Raw genomic sequence first — 18827 nt, 5'->3', positions numbered from 1 at the left:
AAAAAAAGTTTGCAGCACCACGGTCCCTGTTCTGCAAACATTAAGGATATGGGCAACAACGCCAACCCCAATAGGGCTCTTCAAGTGCTCAGAGTTAAGCACATGCTTAAACGTTTGAAAGAGTAGGAGATGCATTTTGTAAAACCTACACACCATATGCTTCTTTCTTCTCCCAGCTGACTTTGTACCAATTAAGCCTCCCAATTCATCAGAGCCTGTGTTAGACAGCTGCGGAGGACTCTGAAGTCTGGAGGAACAGAGTCTTTTGTGCACAACAAGCTAAATGAAGATTTTTCTTCAAGCATCCAGTCAGAGGGCAACTCAAATTGGCCTTCTGTGAACTCTTCCCGAAAACATTTGATTCTGGTGATTAGAAAATAAAATACAGCCTGCTTTCAGCTTAGTTTTATGCATAGATGGCCAAGAGCTCAAGACCTCAACAAGCAGCAGAACTTTTGTGTGAACATTTCCAACCGAAACACTCAAGAGTAGTAACAGTGGATTTCAGACTGGAAACGCGCCCTTACAGATCAGTCGTAAGCAGCTTAACAGTATACACAGCTCTGTGTAATGATACTATTGTGACAAATGTTTCACTTACAATTTGGGATACACCCCATTATTTCAGAACAGCCTGTTAAAAGTCCTTCCCTTGTCTTACCATTTTGATGTCCCTTTCAAGTATCAAAGGTGTACTGCCTAAAAAGGTAATTGTTTCAGCAGTATGCGAATGGAAAGATAATCCAACCACTGACCAGTTTATAAGCATTTTCAGCCTTAGCTGCAGATTCCTTTCAGGAGAAGGGAGTTCTTGCTTTGGGTTTTGATTTCAGGAGTGATGGCAAGGTCTCAGGAACGAGTGATACAGAAAGAAAGAAAATCTGTCAAGTTCTCTCTCCTTTTCAAGAGTCTTAGGCTGTTGCTTTGAAATTTTCTGGTATCGCTGAAATGCCTGACTTTATAATCACACCCTCAAAGCTCTTCTCGCCTTCAGGATCAATTTAAAGGGACAGCAGCAGACTCAAATCTTATTTCATCAACATTAAGAGTTGTTTTAATCAAAGACGTATTTTGCCCATAACACAAGCAGTTCATTTCTCACATTTGAGAATTCAAAATAGAATACTCATTTCCACGTTTCACTCATCTGTATTCAGTGGCGTGAGAGCATCACACTCAGTACTGCAAAGGGAAGATTGTGTTTAAACAAAAAAGGTTTCACTGGATGATCTCTCAGGTTTTGTTTGTTTGTTTGTTTTTGACCATGCTGGTATCAGTGAACCATGAAGTCAAGTCATCAAAAGCTGCCACACACCTCTTCGCTCACAATATTTTCTTCCTTTCGACATTACTCCACCTGCCATTCCCCCCCCACCAGTTGCTTAAAATTTTTACTCCACTCTTTTCTTCTCTAGTCTGTTCTTTCTTTCACCATCTTTTTACCTTCTCTTCTCTCCTAAATAAATTAAATCTTCCTTCCAAAACACTTCAAAGAAAATCACGACCATCACAAAAAACCCTATTGCTCTTGTATACTGTATGCTTCCCTGACCCTTTGGTTGCCTTGCCTCTTCCAACTGTAAGCTCTGCAAGGCCAGGACCRTTCCCTGTATTTTGCCTAGAACAGCAGAACCGTACCTTGACTGACATCCTCAGATGCCCAGCGACATGGTCCTAACACGCCCCACCTAGGCGGATACCATTTTGCCAATCTCTAATTTACAGCACTCCTAGAATATCTGCTACATCGATCAAGCTGAACAGCAAGACCCGCAAGTTGCCTTACGCTCCAAACACAAGGTTTCAAATCCCTCCCTAAACTTTTACATTTAGGCATGTCCTATTGTTAGGATAATAAACATATATGTAACAACATAATAATGATAAATCCTTAATTCTAATAAAATTGTGACATCAGCAATAATCCCCAAATCAAATACTACATCCGATCTTCAATGCGCGGTCATATTTAGGATCTGACTTCTGTCCGGGAGACTGAAACCACCAAGAGCTGTCAATTCCAAGAACAACTTGGCATGAATTGATGGCCAGCTGGCTTTTACCAGGGCAAAACCCGCAATGAGATTAATAAATACAATGGTATTTATTAGTTGGTTTTTGTAGCCATGTAGACACTTCCATGAAGACCAGATCTTATGGAAATGGAGAAGTCAAGAGCAGAGAGTTATAAAGAAACAACGCCCAAACCTGCAACACTGCAGGAAGGAACACTATTTTTCTCAGTAATCTGTAATGTGACAGCTCTATGAATAGAGCAAAATAATCATTTATATTCTCATTCATTCTATTTGAGATTTACTCCGATCACAAAAACATTTACTGCGTTACTATGACATAACATCACAGGAGCAGAATTTCCAAAGCACTGCTCAGCTAAATGGACTGTACAAGTCAAAAACCTGTATCTTTTTTCTTGCAGTAGTGTTTCCCACAGCAAACTAAAAGGTTGACTGGGGTGAATCTGCTTTTCCACAGCCAGCAGTACCTTGCAGCTGTTTAGAAAAGAAAGTGAAAAAGACCATTTAAGAGAGACTGCAGAGGAGGCTTCAGGCAAATGAAGAAAACCTGAAAGCCCCAGGCTATCACAACCACTGTGCCAAAATTAGTACTAGAGAATTACTCACTCCAGCTACATGGATGGGTCCTACAAATTGTAAGCTTGCTTTCAGCTCTGAAGCACAAAAAAATTTGCATCTTGATTATAAAGCACTAATGCCACCCGTACTATAGACGGTTTTGTACAGCTAGCACCCGTTTTGCATCTTACTGCCACGAGCAACACTACCATCCGCAGCTAAGGCGCTACCACTTGATAAAAAGCAGGAAAAGGAATCCATAGCTATTACACTCTGTCAGTATTTCCTTCTAATCAACAAAAATATTTATTTGGGGTGACTTTTAGGAAACAAAAGTAGAGTTACATATAGTCAATCCATCCCATCAATCACTTGTTGCATGCATTTGCTTCTTCTATTTTTTTTATTATTATTATTAAAGACCTGTATTACCATAGTGTAACATCCTACTGGGATCACAGAACATACAGCGCCTCTGAGAGGCGCGCCGTGAAGCTCAGAAGGACACCAAGTTCCTCATCCTTCTGGTCATCCTCAGAAAACTTCTGTGCCCATGAAATGCTAAAGAAACAACAAGTTGTTGCACACCACTAAAGACCCTACAGGACGTGGGAGGAAGTTTTCCCAGGAGGAAGTTCTGGAAGTAGATTAATTTGATTTGTTTAGATTGTGCTGGGAATACATAGAGAAGAAGAGAACAGTTACCGGTTGCCAGCTAGAGATAGGCCAACGTGAATTTGAAAATGATCTGGAATTTTTTATCATTATACAGGCAGGTGGGTGATGGTGATAAAACACATTTGTGTATATTAAAACCAGACAGGAAACTGCATTCACATCCTCAGAAAAGAGCTAACACTGGAAAATGTTTCCCATCTGCTCTCAGTTAAATAAAAAAAATCCCAACTCCTCCTACTCTTTCTGTCTGCTCTCCAAAACTCAATCATGTAGGAAAATAATTGTGATGTATTATTTTAAATATTTCATTTTAGGTTTGAACACATTTCAGGTTTGAACACATTTTTGTCTGTTACACAGTCTGCACTGTGAAATAACCAATATCTGACTGTACCTCAGCTATTTCCTACCACTGCCTCAATACCGTTCCATATCACAGCATTTAACTATGTAAACCAATCAATGAATGCTTTTGAAATTATTACTGAGCAAATAAAACAGTTGCAATTTCTTAACATAGCTCCAAAATCTAAGTAATTGTATTTTCCTAAACATTCTACCCCATTTGTCATGAGAAGCATTAAGATAACAGCTGAACGCTAGCGTTCTAGCTGAACACTAATTCTAGCTTGTACAATGCATATTTGTCCATGCAACTAAAAACCCCTGATATTCTATATGGAGTAGAATCCCTTAGGATGCAATTCTAATCACTTCATAAGTAACTGAGAGGTAAGAATCTCTAATTTTTCTTCTGCTGCTAATACATGGTTTGCCTTACCTCAAGTGTCCTCCAACAGCTTTGAAGTGCCAGGCTTTGGTGGCTACCACTGACTGATAGCAAGGGGTGTTTGAAAACAGCACTTTAGAGTCATTCTCAGTAGGTAATTAGATAAAAGAGATTAGTTTCGAAACCAATCTCATAATTCCTGCTCTAAGTAAACATTCTAAGACATTTTAAGAACAAATTACTAATAACCATTAAAGTATTTGCTCAAGCAATATGAGATCTGTGTTCAAATTCAAGAGTCTCATGCATAAAATGGGGATAACAATAATCATTCCTCTGTCTAGTATTTTTCTGTGTCCACCTTGACTGAAAGCCTTTCAGGACAGCAAGAAGTCGCCATGTTTTCACAGCACAAGGGGTTTCCGATCTTAATAGGCCAAGAGATACCATATATTAGGATAAGAAGCAACATCGAAGTTAATACAAAAAACATTGCTCTGCCAAATGCCTTCATTTTTGGAATGATAATTTCTGTATTGAAGGACCCAGCATTTCAAACCAGCAACTACTCATCTAGGGACCGTAAGCCACATTGCAACCTCTGTTGCATTTCTGTTTATCCTAGTTATTGCACTGAAGTCTAGAAGGTACTGGCAGAATATTACGAAGATCATCAACAACCCAGTCATCTACCAGATTTTCCTGTCTTATTTCTGACATTACAACTATGTGACAGTCAACTGTCCTTACCACTGCTTACCAATGTTATATAGTGTGTAGAATATTAATATGAACAGATACTAATTATTTCATTTTCATAAGTCTGTGATAGTTTCTGTTGCATCAGAGGTGCCTGGATCAGTACCTAGATACGGAGATTTTTCAAAAGCTATCTACAGCAAAGCATTAAGAGAGAAGTACTTCAAACTGCAGATTTTTGGAAGACTAAGATAATGTATATTTCAACAGTAATACTTCAAGTTTAGCTCTCATGAGCCTGTGCTTCCTTATCCTTAAATTTATATTAAATTAAAAATGGGATTCAGCATGAGTGTAAGACTGTCTGGGATTTTCCTTTCCTCACTACAACAAAAAAAATCCTTGTTCTCCTTTAACTTAAAGTTGCCTTAGCACGTTAGCAGTGTAAAAGTAAGTAGGACAAATAATGCATTGAACCTTCTAGGCCCTTTGCCTGCGTTCACTTTCTCCACCTGCTGCTGACCTGCAAGCTGCAGCACGTGCTGGCAGTCGTATGCAGCCACACCAGCCCATGCTCACGAAAAACCTGGAATGTAATAGCCTACCTGCTGTCCAGCACTGAACTAAATCACAGTCAAGTATGCTTCAAAAATGATTAGTCAGCATATACATATGGTTTTAAGCCAGCTCCTATGGCTTAAATATCAAGACATTTCTTGTTCAGACTTCCCATCAGACCTCTCTGGGCTCACTGTTAAGCTTGAACTAGTTGGTTGGAATGCACTGCAGTTAAGCCTACAGAAACAGTACCTCATTTTTTATTAAGAACGATCCAATAAAAACCTTCATTTATTACCAGCGTGGCAACATTCTGGCATATGCATTGCCCTTTAGAAACTCAAACATTAGTGTGTGCCTACTTTATAGTGCTAATGTGAGCTGGAGGCACAAAGAAAAAATGTAAAGTAATAGGCGGGCTCTTAAATTCAGGCTTTCAGTTCCTTTCAGTGGTAAGCCAGCAGTAATCGCCCAGTTCTCGGTGCCAACGTCCGCTTTAAAACCGGTATCTGCGTCAGCTTCTTCTCACGATTAACACATAAAGCATTACTCAATAATTCTCTTACATTTGATCCTGTTTTGTCATAGTTTTATTTCTGCACTCGTGCTTGAAGATGTCAGAAAAGCCCTGCAAAGGCTTCCAGCATTCCCCATCACTCTGCTTATGTTGAAGGCAGGCTGTTTTCCATGAGTTTACGTACAAGTCTCGCAGCTGCAAACTACTGGTTCAGCAATATCTGCTCCTACACAGATACCAAGAGAAGCCTCTCCCCGCGCCCCCCCCACCTTAAATCATACTATCTGCTGGCTGTGGGGCTGAAAAGGCTGGCACCTGCAGGCGCTACCGCGCTCACGCTCCAGCCGCTGAATTCGTGGCCTTACAACACCCAGCAGAAACTTTCACTGAAGTGATTAAGATTGCTCTCCTCGAAGTCCAGACCCAGACACAAACTACTTAGGTCCTGGGAAAATACGAAGCTGGAGGAAAGCTGTCTGGCTCAGGTCCAGATCTATCACACAGTAAAGGATGGCAACACATAGCACAATGCCAAGAGCTGGAGAGCCACTCTGCAGCAAGCAACAGAAAAGAAAACTCACCATGGAGATACAAATCCCAAGAGGCTCAGATTAAGCCTCCTAATTGAAGTGGTATGTACCGACTTTTGCTGCTCTTACAGCATCACCCTCTGCTCCCCCGCCCCGCCACCCTTCTTTGACATTCCCATCCCTTGCCTGTTCAATTTCTAWGCCTTTTTATCCATTTATTTATTTATTTATTGGCAAAAGCTCTCTCTTACTGCGTTCCGAGAAAACAACAGCGTGATAATAACGGGCTCCTGCTCTCCGTAACATGTACAGCTATGCAAATAACTGATTTTGTGTTTCGGTAACCAAGCTCAAACGTCACGCTCCCGAGCAACAACAACAAAGAGCAGCCAGGTTACCGGTGCACCTCTTACCTTTAAAAAGAAATTCTAACACCAGGCAACAGTTCAAAATCTTTCCTTCACAATCCCTCCGGTTTCCTGCCAAAACTACTCCCTGAATTCGATTGTAATTTGCAAATAGTTTCAATCCAATGCAAAAGAGCTTTAACCCACAGCTAAGTATTTCAGTGAATAAACTCACGCTGCTTCCCGACCTCCTCCCCACTCCAAAGTTCGCCCAGCCTTATGCAGGCTTTCCAAGTCATTACGCAGTATCAGCTTTAAAGAAGGAGTTCTGCCCTTGCCATCAAGGGAAGCCTTCCGAAGGTACTTCCAAATTGCTTTAGGAATAACTCAAAACTTCAGTCCCTTGCTACAGCATGAGACTATTTTTCAGTTATAACGTTACACCAGCAAGACTGTATCCAAACAGCGTGGCTTGTCTGTCCACGCTTATCCTTCAGCGTGCGCCTGCACAGACACATGCTCTTGCATCTGGGATTTTACCCAACTCGCCACACCTCGCCCCCATGCATTGTGGAAAGAAGATTTTCTAGGGTAAGTAAATATTTGAAGAGAAAATTGCCGCTTCGGATGGAAATTAGAGAGAAGATGGCCTTGAAACAGTTAACCTTCAAATGCCTACCAGCAGTTAACCTTCAGCAGTGATCAGATTTCCAGCTTCTGTAGAGGCTGCTCACTCTGGGGGCTCGGTATGCTGCGTTTTCAAGGACAGCTTGATTTCTGGCATCTCTGGACAAGTTGGAAATTGTAATTGCAATCACAGTGAGTTTCTGTGCCCAGACTGACAGGCAAACAGGTTCTCCTCCTAAGTGGCTATACTTAGAGCACGCATAAAGCCGGAGGGCAAGGGGAGACTGCACAAAAGGGAATCTGCAATCAGACAAGTTAGCCTAGGCCTTTCCCCCCAGCCCCAGCAACTGCACATGGACTGAAAACCTGTTCGAACCACAGTTGAAGCACAGTGCCAGGCCGAGTGCCACAACACTGCTGTTCATTATCAGCTATTCTTACAGAAACCCCTTAAGCCAGCTGGAAAGAAGGATGTTTACATAAACGACAGCACAGGAGGACCAGGAAAAATGGCTCGCTGCTGACACAAAGAACTCCATTTGATCCTAAAGTTGCCCTTTTAGTTTAGGCTCAAGATTAGCTTGGTGGTGTTTCCCAGGCAGCCGTGCAGTCAGCGGAATGACCGGGCAGCGCTCGGATGTACCATCCAAGGACTCTCCGTAGAACTGCGCTGCCTTTTCGGACTYGAAAAAGTAATGCAGTAAGCATCTACGGGGACTGACGAAGACCTGGGTCACACATATCACTAGRCAGCAGGACATCTGTATGTGGAATTAAACATAATTCAGCAGATAGGCAAAACTGTTTCTGCTGTCACCTACGCAGGCGTGTAAGACAGGATCTTGCAAGGAGCCTCAGTGTAAGTTGTCAGCAGTGAAACTCACATCGCAGCAAGTCTGTCCATGACAATCCCCAACAGCTCTATAAAATGCCATCAGTGAAAAGAACCCCAAACCTTCAGCTTAGAGTTCTCCTAAGTCTAATGCCAGCAGGGGAAACCAAGGAAGGGCAAGTTCTCTCTCACCTTCCCTCCTAGCCAGCTAGCTGTGTCTCCAGAGTATCTTCCACAAAGGCACCTGAAGAAACCAAGAAAGCAGCTAGACCCATCTAGAGCTCTCCTCCTGTTTCGCAGTTGAGCAGGAGTTAAATCTCAGGTGCAACCCTTACGGCAGCCTTGTGTACTCGCACATCCTTCACTTCTTGCCCTTTGCCTGGTCAGCTGGGTGATTTTTTTTCTCTTGAAACCTCTGAAAGAAAACTGAGTTTGCTTTGTCTCAAGCACTTGTCTCTAAAAAGTGCTAAAAGGAGCTTATAGTTTCTGAAAAGCTGCTTCTCCTTCACTTCGGAGTGGAAGACTACTGACTGCTTTATTAATTTAGTTAATTAGGCCATACAAGCAAAAACGATGAAAGAAAAGACTAGGGTATCAACCCTCTTTACGCAGCTTTATTRTTGCACGCCTGGTGGAGGTTCTTGTCATTTATTACCTTTATGCACCACTTGACAAATGCTCTCTTGCTCACTGAGAGCTGCTCCTAGGGATGGCAGGGAACTACACTAAGTCCACATRAAGTCACAAAGCCTCCTAGATCTTGATTATAAAACCATAAAAGAAATCAACAGCTTTTGAAGCTTCTTAACAGGAAACAAATGAGAAGGCTAAATTTATATTTCCAACGATAAATCCCAAACCCTTCGGTTTAATTTTTCCCATGTTAACTTTCTCACCTAGCTAAGCAGCGCTGGCTTCTATTATTAGCTTCTGGCCCAATATCAGCTGACCACCATCAGTCAAACTGTCTTCAYCTCAATGAGCTCAGGGACTCCCACTGAACTCTGTGTATGCAGACTTGTGCTTGCAGCCTCTAATTATTTTCTAACAGATAATAGAGCATTTAAGTTCAGAGAGGATGGATTTAACCTGTAAGTGGATCAAAACCCTGGATAAAATCACAGCTCTCAAGATTACTTCTTGGAAACACCAAGCTTATTATGGGTAGACAGGAAGGGATCTCGGCACTTGTCCGTTTCCTAACAACAAGTTTGCTTTAAGATTGTTTTTAGACTCAAAGATGCTTTCCAATCGTGGCATGATTTTGGAATGTGTTGTATTACAAGCAGAGCATCTGCTTTGATGTCAAACCATCTGATCAGGCCAAAGGCTACTTGAGTATCAGACAACCATAACAGAGTCAAATAATTTGAGACTGATGAGGGGAAACTGTCTTTGCAACTCAAATTTTAAGCCCCTGTTCCACTGTCACATAGCCTCTCGTTTGCCTTGTCTCCTCACTGTAAGAACGTTGTTTGCTCCCCAAAACCCAGGGCCCTCATATTTTCCTACTGGGGCAGCCCTCAGGTGATGCACAGAATATTCTTCCCTCCGGGTACCTCCTGCACCTACTGGCTACTTTGCTCCCAGCTACGCTTGCAGGCAAATCAGCAGCAACCCTGCCTGCACTCCAAATTCGACTTCCAGCCGCCTCCTGCGGACAATGAAGCGCGACCAACCAAGCAGGGAGGAGAAACAACACCCCGCAACTTCACCTCCTAATCGTCTGAGCACCCAAAGGGAAATTCGTAAACCGTGCAACTCTTCCAGCGATAAACGACCACAGATCTGAGCAATGTCAGAAATAAGTGGAAACCTAAATTTTACATAGCAGTAGTAACAACTGCTGCAGAGTGGGGGAAAAAAAAAAAAAAAAAAATCATGAAAGCCCACTTGTACCTCCTGCTCCTCTCAAAAAAAAAAAAAAAAAAATCATGAAAGCCCACTTGTACCTCCTGCTCCTCTCCTGGAGAAGGCAGTATTGGTTACTTTGTAGACTCTGCCTCACATTGCTAGGACAGACACAGACTTCTACGGTGAGAGAAGCAGGGAGCAGAGTRAAAGAAAAAGAGCTAGCTGGGAAGCAAGGAAAACGGACTCTGCTGCAATTCCCTGAAGAAAAATTCCACACAGGGAATGCACTTTTTGGTGACAGCCAATTCATCATCCCCAGATGGGAGGAGGGCGGGAGGTGTTTGGCCATAGCAGGTGCTAACACCATGGACTGTATCATTACAGTCATTAAAGATCCATTAGTGGGTGTTTCAGGTGCTGAAATGACAGCCTGGTAGCCAAACTGTCATTCTTTACTCTTTCAGCACAACATTTAGCAGAATTTCAGCAGCTCGCAGACCACCTTTAGACTTGCATTCTGCCAACGTTACAAGTTGTAACCAGAGCCTATACGCCACGTCACTACCATCTCCACTGGTTATTTCTGTAGGCACCGATGGGGAAAGGTGTCCCAGCCTCCCTCTGCRTATGTGCACTGACATACACAAGAAGCTTTACATTTTCCAGTCTCTCAAAAAGGAATGACAAGTTTTACTTGCAAGTATGAGGACATACACACCTGAGTAAGAAGTAACTGCTGACAAAAGCAGTACTGTACTTGTACTGTACAAGTTCAAAAAAAAAAAAAGAAAAAGAAAGCCAAAGGTTTGACTCACCATCACACCTTCTTCCCACCGAGCTCCAGCTCCCACTGATAACCAATACATAGGAGACTTGGACATAAACATTATTCATACCACTGTTTTTTCCCTGAAAGCACATCTGAGGGATTTTGGTCTCACATATGTTTATATCTTTTCCTAACAAAATAATGTCAACAAAGAATATCAATTTTTRTCAGCATAGTTATACTGACCAAAACCTCAGAGTGAAAATGAGTAGAACATTTTCCCACTACAACTTACTGAAGTGCAATGAAGGACACAAAGCTACCTCATCTCATAATAGTTTATCTATTTTAAACTGTGTCCTTTCTGCAAAAGAAAGGACTAGTCACCTTAAAACCATAAAGAATGTCTAAGTCCTTCTCTTATATTAACAGTATCTCTTAATATGAAGATTATTTCAAAAAATACCTTACTGGGTTAGAAAGTGAGGTGGCAGGAACTTCTATACTATCACATTCTTCAAAAGAATGAAATTAAATCTGCTTCCTCATCAAGACTATACAGGAAAGGATGTTACAGACATACATATACCAAATGCAGTGCTAATACAAAACACTTCTCATTACAACTTTGTGGATGATGAGGTCCTTTTTTTTTTTTTTAATTATTATCACTACTATTATTCCAAAAACAACAATAGCCTTCAGTTTTCCCTCACCTTCTAACCACTGGGTCAGGGGCCCATGGAGGACTTGAAGAGAGGATCTTTCCTAACACACCTGCATCTCAGAGTTGAAATCTCTGGTTTCCAAAAAACAAAAACAAAAAAACAAAAACAAACAAAAAAAACCCATTTATTAGGTGTTACGATGTATACACCAGGGGTAAATGTGGTCCACTGAACTCAGACAAGCAGCTCTGCCTTTTAACAAGGACCTTATGTTTGACTTGTACAGTGCTTCAAGGTTAATCAACATCAAGAAAAGAAATACCACCATTATTTCTCTATTTTACAAATAATGGGATCTGATCCTGGTACAAACTGCATAGTTGCTCTTTAATACAGTACGACCAATTTGCTTTGCTTGAGGACAGAGTCTAGAGCCCTGAGTGCCCATGGCAGACTTGGCACAGYGTGCGTTCAGGGGACTTCCATTCCCTGCACGCTTACTTCAAAAGAATGTTGAAAACCAGATCTTTTCGTTCCAGAGATCTACCATTAACAATACTCTTGATCATTATTTTGTCCATTAAGCAAACATCTAATCCTCCTTATCCCTTTAGTGCAATTCATTCCTTCTGAGCAGAGCTGAAATGGCTTTTCTTTTTTTTTTTTGTGCACAATGATTATTGATGTCATCAACATGTATGTGCAGTGCTCTGTGAAGAGCAAATATGCTGATCTACACAGCTTTAATTTGATTGCCTGAGAATTCACACATGGTAATTTGTCTGAAATATCTGAAACTGTAACTGTGTATTTCTACTCATTTCTAGATGACASTGTAGACAATATAATGGGAGTAAAATCCCATTTTGGCTCATAGTCTCATTAATGCTAATCAAATTAAACTTATACACTGAACAGATCTTCAAGATGTAAAAGCACTATGTAATTTTCAAGTTCACAAGAGGAATCTGGTAATTTAGGACTTACAAAAAAGCACAAATTTCTATGATTTGTCAAAACTGTCACTGCACATGACATGGATGTTCATCATGTCAGTGAGGTTTTACAYTGACACGGAACTACAGACTGAATGCATGGTCTCTGTGGGAATATTTGCAAAAATTACAATCTTGACTTCCTACCAACAACATTATAGATTAGTAAACAGACTTTTAAAATCCTCCGTATTTTCATTTATCTTTTCCTCCCTTTYACACTTTGCTGTTGACAGCTCCCAGAGTTTGTGTTTCGTTCCGGAGAACACTAAAGCAGAAGAGTCCTGAGGTTGATCTTCTAATCCTGGGAGCTCTATACCAATGGAGACCCACCTACATGGAGTGATGCTCCACCATGACTCTTACTTTCTTGTCTTAGCTTCTCTGCTATAGAAAGATAAAGTATCTGGTATCTACGACAGAAGAGATTCAGATTTGTCTTGCTGGGAACACCATCAGTAAGAAGCCTCCAGACATCTGAAGGCCCACGACATCAGCAGCATGGAAAGTCCAGTCCTTTGGTACCATGGCACTCCACGTACTTACTGASAGCTCTGAAGATGAATTATGTACATGCAATAAACTAAACAGGGCAGAGCACTGCCTCAYGTAGGTCTGCCTAGCTTTATAGCTGCAGTGAAGCAGAACTTCTCTATCCTCAGCTGAGGTTGCAATTTTTTTTTTTTTTAAAGCATTGCTGCAACATTGTTGCTATGGATATGCATTCACACACAGCCAGTTCATCAAGGACTAAGGGGCAAGAGAGAAATAGTCCACACCAGAAATCTGAACAGTTTTTTTTTTGTTTTTTGTTTTTAAGGGACATGGTATTGTAGCACTGAACATCAGGACAGTACCCAGCCCTCTGTGCAATCCTCCTTCTATTACTTAAATATCAGGAAGCCAAAAACATGAAGTTTTTTTTTTAAATACAATCTGTGGTCTACAAAGAGAACGCCCTCACAGACTAAATAAAGCAGATCATCTCCTACTTACGTCCATAAATTCCACATTGGCTTTGGGACCAGTTGTCTCGTTGAGGATCTTAATGGCCACAGGAATCTTTACAGTTTCTCCCTCGGGGACCCAAATACCCTAGAAAGACAAAGGAAAGTCATTAGGCATAAGACTAATAAGAGAACAACGACAGCATCTTTATTYAGAGATTCATTTGTTTTTCTTGTATTTTGTTGTAGACTGTGCAGTTTGATGTGGAACCTTGGAAGTCAGAATACTCAAAGCAAGTTATAAAATAAAAACCATTCACAACACTAGTTCTTACATCAAAACGAAAACCTTACGTAACATGAAAGATTTAACACCAGTGAACCTCCCCGCTACGYCTGCTTGCTATTCTCAGTCACAATCCCATTTTTGTTCAGTAATATCAGTGACACACAACTTTCCTCCTATGCGTTGCTTCCAATAAAATTAAACAAARATCTGGATTTTCTGTTCTAGATTCTGATGCTAAATCCACTGCAGCTACCTGTAAACTCCTACTCTTGAATATCGGCAACAGGTAAGTCATACTATAATGCAGGAATTTAGAGTAAAGCACTTAGATATCAGTTGGTTAGAGAAATAGTCCCTAAGAATTTAAAGCTGGGATAGTCAAAAAGTAAACTTTACAATTAAAATTCACAAACTGTCTGTCTCAGGCTACCTTTCCACCCTTTTTATCTACTGCTGTTTTCTTGACAACTTCATGCTATCCATATCATCTTACTATTCTCTAAGTGTTTTCAAACTGATTATTTTAAAATGCATTCCTATAGCCTTGCAGCTGTASTCACTTGGGCTGTACTTCCTCCAATTCTTCCCCAGTTTGAAGACAGAATATGCATCAGTGCTCTGACCTACCAACACTTTTCCATAYGGTTTGGTGATCGTTTGACCTGTTCCTGAAGAACTACTTCATGCCACTGACATTTGGATGCAGCCAACCTAAAGAACTCTTTAACTAGTATATTTTTTCTTGTGGGGGTTCTGCTCTTACAATCTGCTTGTTAAAAGTGTATTAACAGAACTAACCTTTTCTATGAAAAGGGAAGTGACAGAGCTACTAAAGCTTAGTTAACGATAACATATCGTTATTTAACATAGTATGATGATCACTACTACTATGCCCATCCGACAGCTTGGGAAACGAGAGAGGATTTTACTGGCCTTGCCAAAGCGCATCGTAAAGCCATCGCTTCGAAACACAAAGTCAAACTTCACTACCTCACTTTAACGTCAAGATAGTCCAGCCTGTGTCCTCCTCCTGTACCTAAGCACGTTTGTGGCTGACATTCCCTTGCTCACCAACTAGTAACATCTGCGTGTCTGATTAAAGCTCAGATCAACACTCTAGCCTGAAGACACGCTCCTGCCTCAACTCCAATGTGCTACGACATGCTTTGCTGCCATGCAGAACTTCACTGTTCGAACGTTAAAGGAGGCCACCCACTGCCGCRCAAAGATACATACCTTATACACAGTTCCAAAGGCTCCAGAGCCAAGAACCTTAACACGTTTTAGTTCGGTTTCCTTCAAGATACGAAGCTGTGCTTGGTTGGGTGCTGTGCCACTTGGGGTCAGYGGTTCCACGAGCTACAGAGGCAAATCCAGCAGTGTTAAATACTTGAAAATGTGAAGACTCATCAGAAGCTTATACTGAAAAGAACCAATCCAACTGAACACTGGAATAAAACAATGAGATATACCAATCCACAAGCTTGGGTGGGGGGATTCTCACCTTTGAAATAAATTGACAATGCTAAGAAGAAACCAGGAAACCTGACAAAGAAAACCCTCACTCAATGTGAAATAATTTCCCCTAGGAATTGCATGATGGAATAATGAACTCAAAACTGAACTGGTGTCACACTGACACACCCAAGGACTTTTGCTAAYGGAGGCAGTATAAACACTTTCCTCATGGCAGAAATACAGCATTTATTGTTGGTGCACCACCTTCTATTTTTGCCCATTTTAGTACTTTTTAAGTCAGATACATTTCTTTTTAATAACCCTGACTTAATRGCTCAACACGTTTTTACTGTTTTGGGGAAGGACTTTTGAATTTCTGTTAAACCACACAGGAGGACGGCTTTAAGGACAAAACATCTTAAAAGTAGACCTATAATTTATAATGACTACTTATTTACTGTAAAGGCACAGTTAAACCATTTGTCCAAGACCAATAACATGTCTCAAGAAACTTTCTGAATGAAGTACCACAGCATCTTCAGTTAAAATGCACAGCGCTCAAGAGCGTACCATCTTTGCCAGAAGAACAATGCTTCTTTAAAAAAAAATCAAACTAAAACTAAACGAAAAGGACAACAGTGAACAACTGAACACTGAAAAATAGCCTGTTCCTTTACAGGATGAGAAAAATATTTCAGGGCTACTCCTACTCAAATTGGTTTGAAACGGCTGCAGTATGTCAAAGTCATCTGTTTACAAGGCTAACTGCCCCACGCTCTGCAGCCTGACCACTACTGCTATGGCTCTGTAAGCATCACGGACTACTTAATTAGCTGACCTGACTACTTTGGTTCAGGCAGAAGTAACAGTAGCTGGAAATTACTGGAGGAAGAAAAAAAAAAAAAAAAAAACATAACAAAGACAAGTAGTAACAAGTCAGGGTATCACAGCAATAATCACAGCCATACTTTTTGTAGAGTGATTTCTCATTCCTCCTTTCCATTTAGACGTCCAGTACTTACGTAGTGAAAGAAAGGAGGTTTGCAGTAAAATAGACAGAGAGGTGGTAAACTCCCACATKTCCAGCTTGCAGAGAACAAAACCAGCTTCTTTGTCACAATCCACCAACACAAGTATGGCAGGGAGGGGAAGTGCTGTGGGGGCTACCAAAATGCCTGTAGAGTTTTATTGAGAATGATCCACAGAAAGAATAGGTCTATTATAGCCTTCAGCCARAAACGGACTTTAGCTGAAGCTGTAGCAGTTTGTTTAGCTGAGGATGCTATTGACTCACTTCTCAGTTTCTAAGCCAAGATAACAGCTTTCCCACATGTTTAGTGCCCCACTTTCCTCCCTTAGGARCTACTGTCAGCCACAGCTTGCATCTGACCAAATGAAGAACGAGACCTGGAACTTCAAAGTCAGTATCTTACAAATGCAATGAAAAACACCTGCTTAAAATCACTTATGTTTAAGTAGGGGCTCATATGATGGCAAGATTTATCTATCTAAAAAAAAATCACTAAGCATTCTCACATTTTCTATACAACCGAACAGTATTTAACAAACAACCCAAATCCTGGCCAAATATAAAAGATACTTAAGGAAACAGGCTAGGAATCCATAAATCATTTGCTCCCAGGCTATGCAGTGGAGATAAATGGGAGTAGGACCCTTATAATAAAACAGAAAAGAAACAGCACTATTAACAAAGCTCCATCAAAGAATCAGTAGCTAACAGTACTCCCAAGCTCTACTTGTCTTAAGTAGAGGGAACTTAATTCCACAGTATCATCACTTTTTAAGTACCTCAGGCCTATAGGGCTTGGGAGAGCTAGTAATCACCTTCACTACAGCTGAAAGACAAGATTTAACTTAAGTTTAAATATACTTCCTAGACTGCACTCTCCATTCCCTGCAAATCCAAGAGCTGGATGGAGTGGGCACAAAACTTTTGTCCTACAGCTCCCATTATGTAGTTTTTGCCAGTACAACCATGGACCTCCTTTGGTTATCCCCTGATATCCCCTGAGAAGTCTATCTTGCTTTATTAAAACACGTTGTATTTATTACTGAACACGACTACAGGCCTGGACAAAGTTTGGACCATAAAGGCAATACAGGCACTAGAGCCAATAGTAAGTGACAGTCTCTGCACTTAAGAACTCCTGATGAGCTTAAGCTTGCATCAGGGCTCACTGAAGACATCTAGAGTCTTAAATCTGACCTCAGCATATGCTGCATGAAAATCTGCAACATTAAAGCATAAGAGCTCTGAAGTGTATTGATGAACTGGGATATAAGTTCAGYTGGGAGCAGGACAGAGTTCACAAATCTGCTATAGCATGATGAGGTGATCATAAGGCTCTTTTTTACACTTAGAAAGGCATGAATCGATGTATCTATAGAAAATGAGCATCCTGAAATACCTTCATTCATTCCATCCACTTAGTCCCACAGAAGTCAGCAAAAGGAGGTCCTACAGACTTCACTGGTAACTGGACTGGGCCTGCATGCCCTCGATATAAAAGCTCTGTGAACCCTTCCAAATTGGGAACTACTCTGTGGGAAAGAACACGCCCTCACCTCGGTCTCCAGAAACCTTCGCAATGCCCTCTTCTTTTTAATGCTCTTGCGCCGAACRTACACAGCAAATGTCAGGCCCAGAATGACGATGATGAAGAGGCCACCAATAACTCCCGCAGCAATCAGAGGAGTTCTAGCAATCAGAATTAAGAGACTTTATTAGACAGTACAGAGAGACAACAAAGAATAGCTGGGTAGATAAAACGCAATCACTTAGAAAACTTATGAACTGCCTTATGACCACAGTTTTTAAGTYGGTCCAAATGAAAAGTCAGAGGAAACACATTAAGATGTTTTGTTTTTGTTTTTTTTTTAAAAAAAACAATGTATCAAATTTTACTGTTTTTCAAACCACCATGCACATGGGAGGAGTTGTGTGGACAAGGAGACACAACATGCACTTTGATGGCAAATGCAAATCTGCAATGGCAAAATGAGGATACAAGTACCTGCAGTTTATTCTGCAAGAGCTTTAACTACACTTACTCTTTAAGCTCCAACTAGATTAATTCATGAGTTTTTGCATTTAGGGAAACAACACCACCACCACATACTTGAACAAAGGATTACTACCAAGCACCYTTTTCAGCACTCTCAGCTCATTAGCACTACAATATTTGGATCAGTAGTTAACGGTTGCACCCTCTGGCTTTACTATTGCTTTCCAGCACAGCCAAATCCCAAATTGGAAAACTGCTGTGCTGGAGCCAGAAAGCTCCTGTGAAGAATGACAAGCAAGGCTCACCTTTTGCAAGCTGTCTGTCCCTCCACTATGTCTGTAACTCCTTTAGCTTTCCAGGATCTTGAGCAGCGTCACCTGCTATTATTAACCTGCTTTTCCACAGTGCCAAGACACAGTAGACTGGCATTATACTGGTAGTGTATGAGCACTAAATAGGATGACATTTTCAGAGATTCACTTGGGTTGACTCAGCGGCCCATGTTTGGAGAGTCTCTATACAGTGAGTGGAGAGAAGCAGGCCGCAGGCCCTCACCAAAGAACATCCATAATTTCTATAATAGTGGGAAGGTAGTAAAAAGACAGGGTAAAAACAGACAACATGACAACGGCACAGCTCACGTGCTGCTGAATTTGTTAACTATAGAAAAAAGTTGACTTAACATTGTGGAAGCATCACAGCTACA

General features: G+C 41.1%; 1 protein-coding gene across 1 annotated transcript in view; it reads right to left on the bottom strand.

The window, feature by feature from the left end:
* ERBB4 (erb-b2 receptor tyrosine kinase 4) overlaps nt 1–18827 on the bottom strand; it is a 300889-nt gene that overhangs the window by 105165 nt on the left and 176897 nt on the right. The window contains exons 17-19 of the mRNA XM_085299544.1: nt 17682–17814; nt 14874–14996; nt 13398–13496 (exon numbers count right to left, since the gene is read on the bottom strand). Of these exons, the coding sequence (XP_085155670.1) occupies nt 13398–13496; nt 14874–14996; nt 17682–17814 (355 nt within the window). The remainder of the gene's footprint in view (nt 1–13397; nt 13497–14873; nt 14997–17681; nt 17815–18827) is intronic.

Source organism: Rhea americana, unplaced genomic scaffold, assembly GCF_003343005.1.
Source record: "Rhea americana isolate MKP2758 unplaced genomic scaffold, rheAme1 scaffold_15, whole genome shotgun sequence".
NCBI lineage: Eukaryota > Metazoa > Chordata > Aves > Rheiformes > Rheidae > Rhea > Rhea americana.
This window is presented reverse-complemented; position numbering and strand designations above follow the sequence as displayed.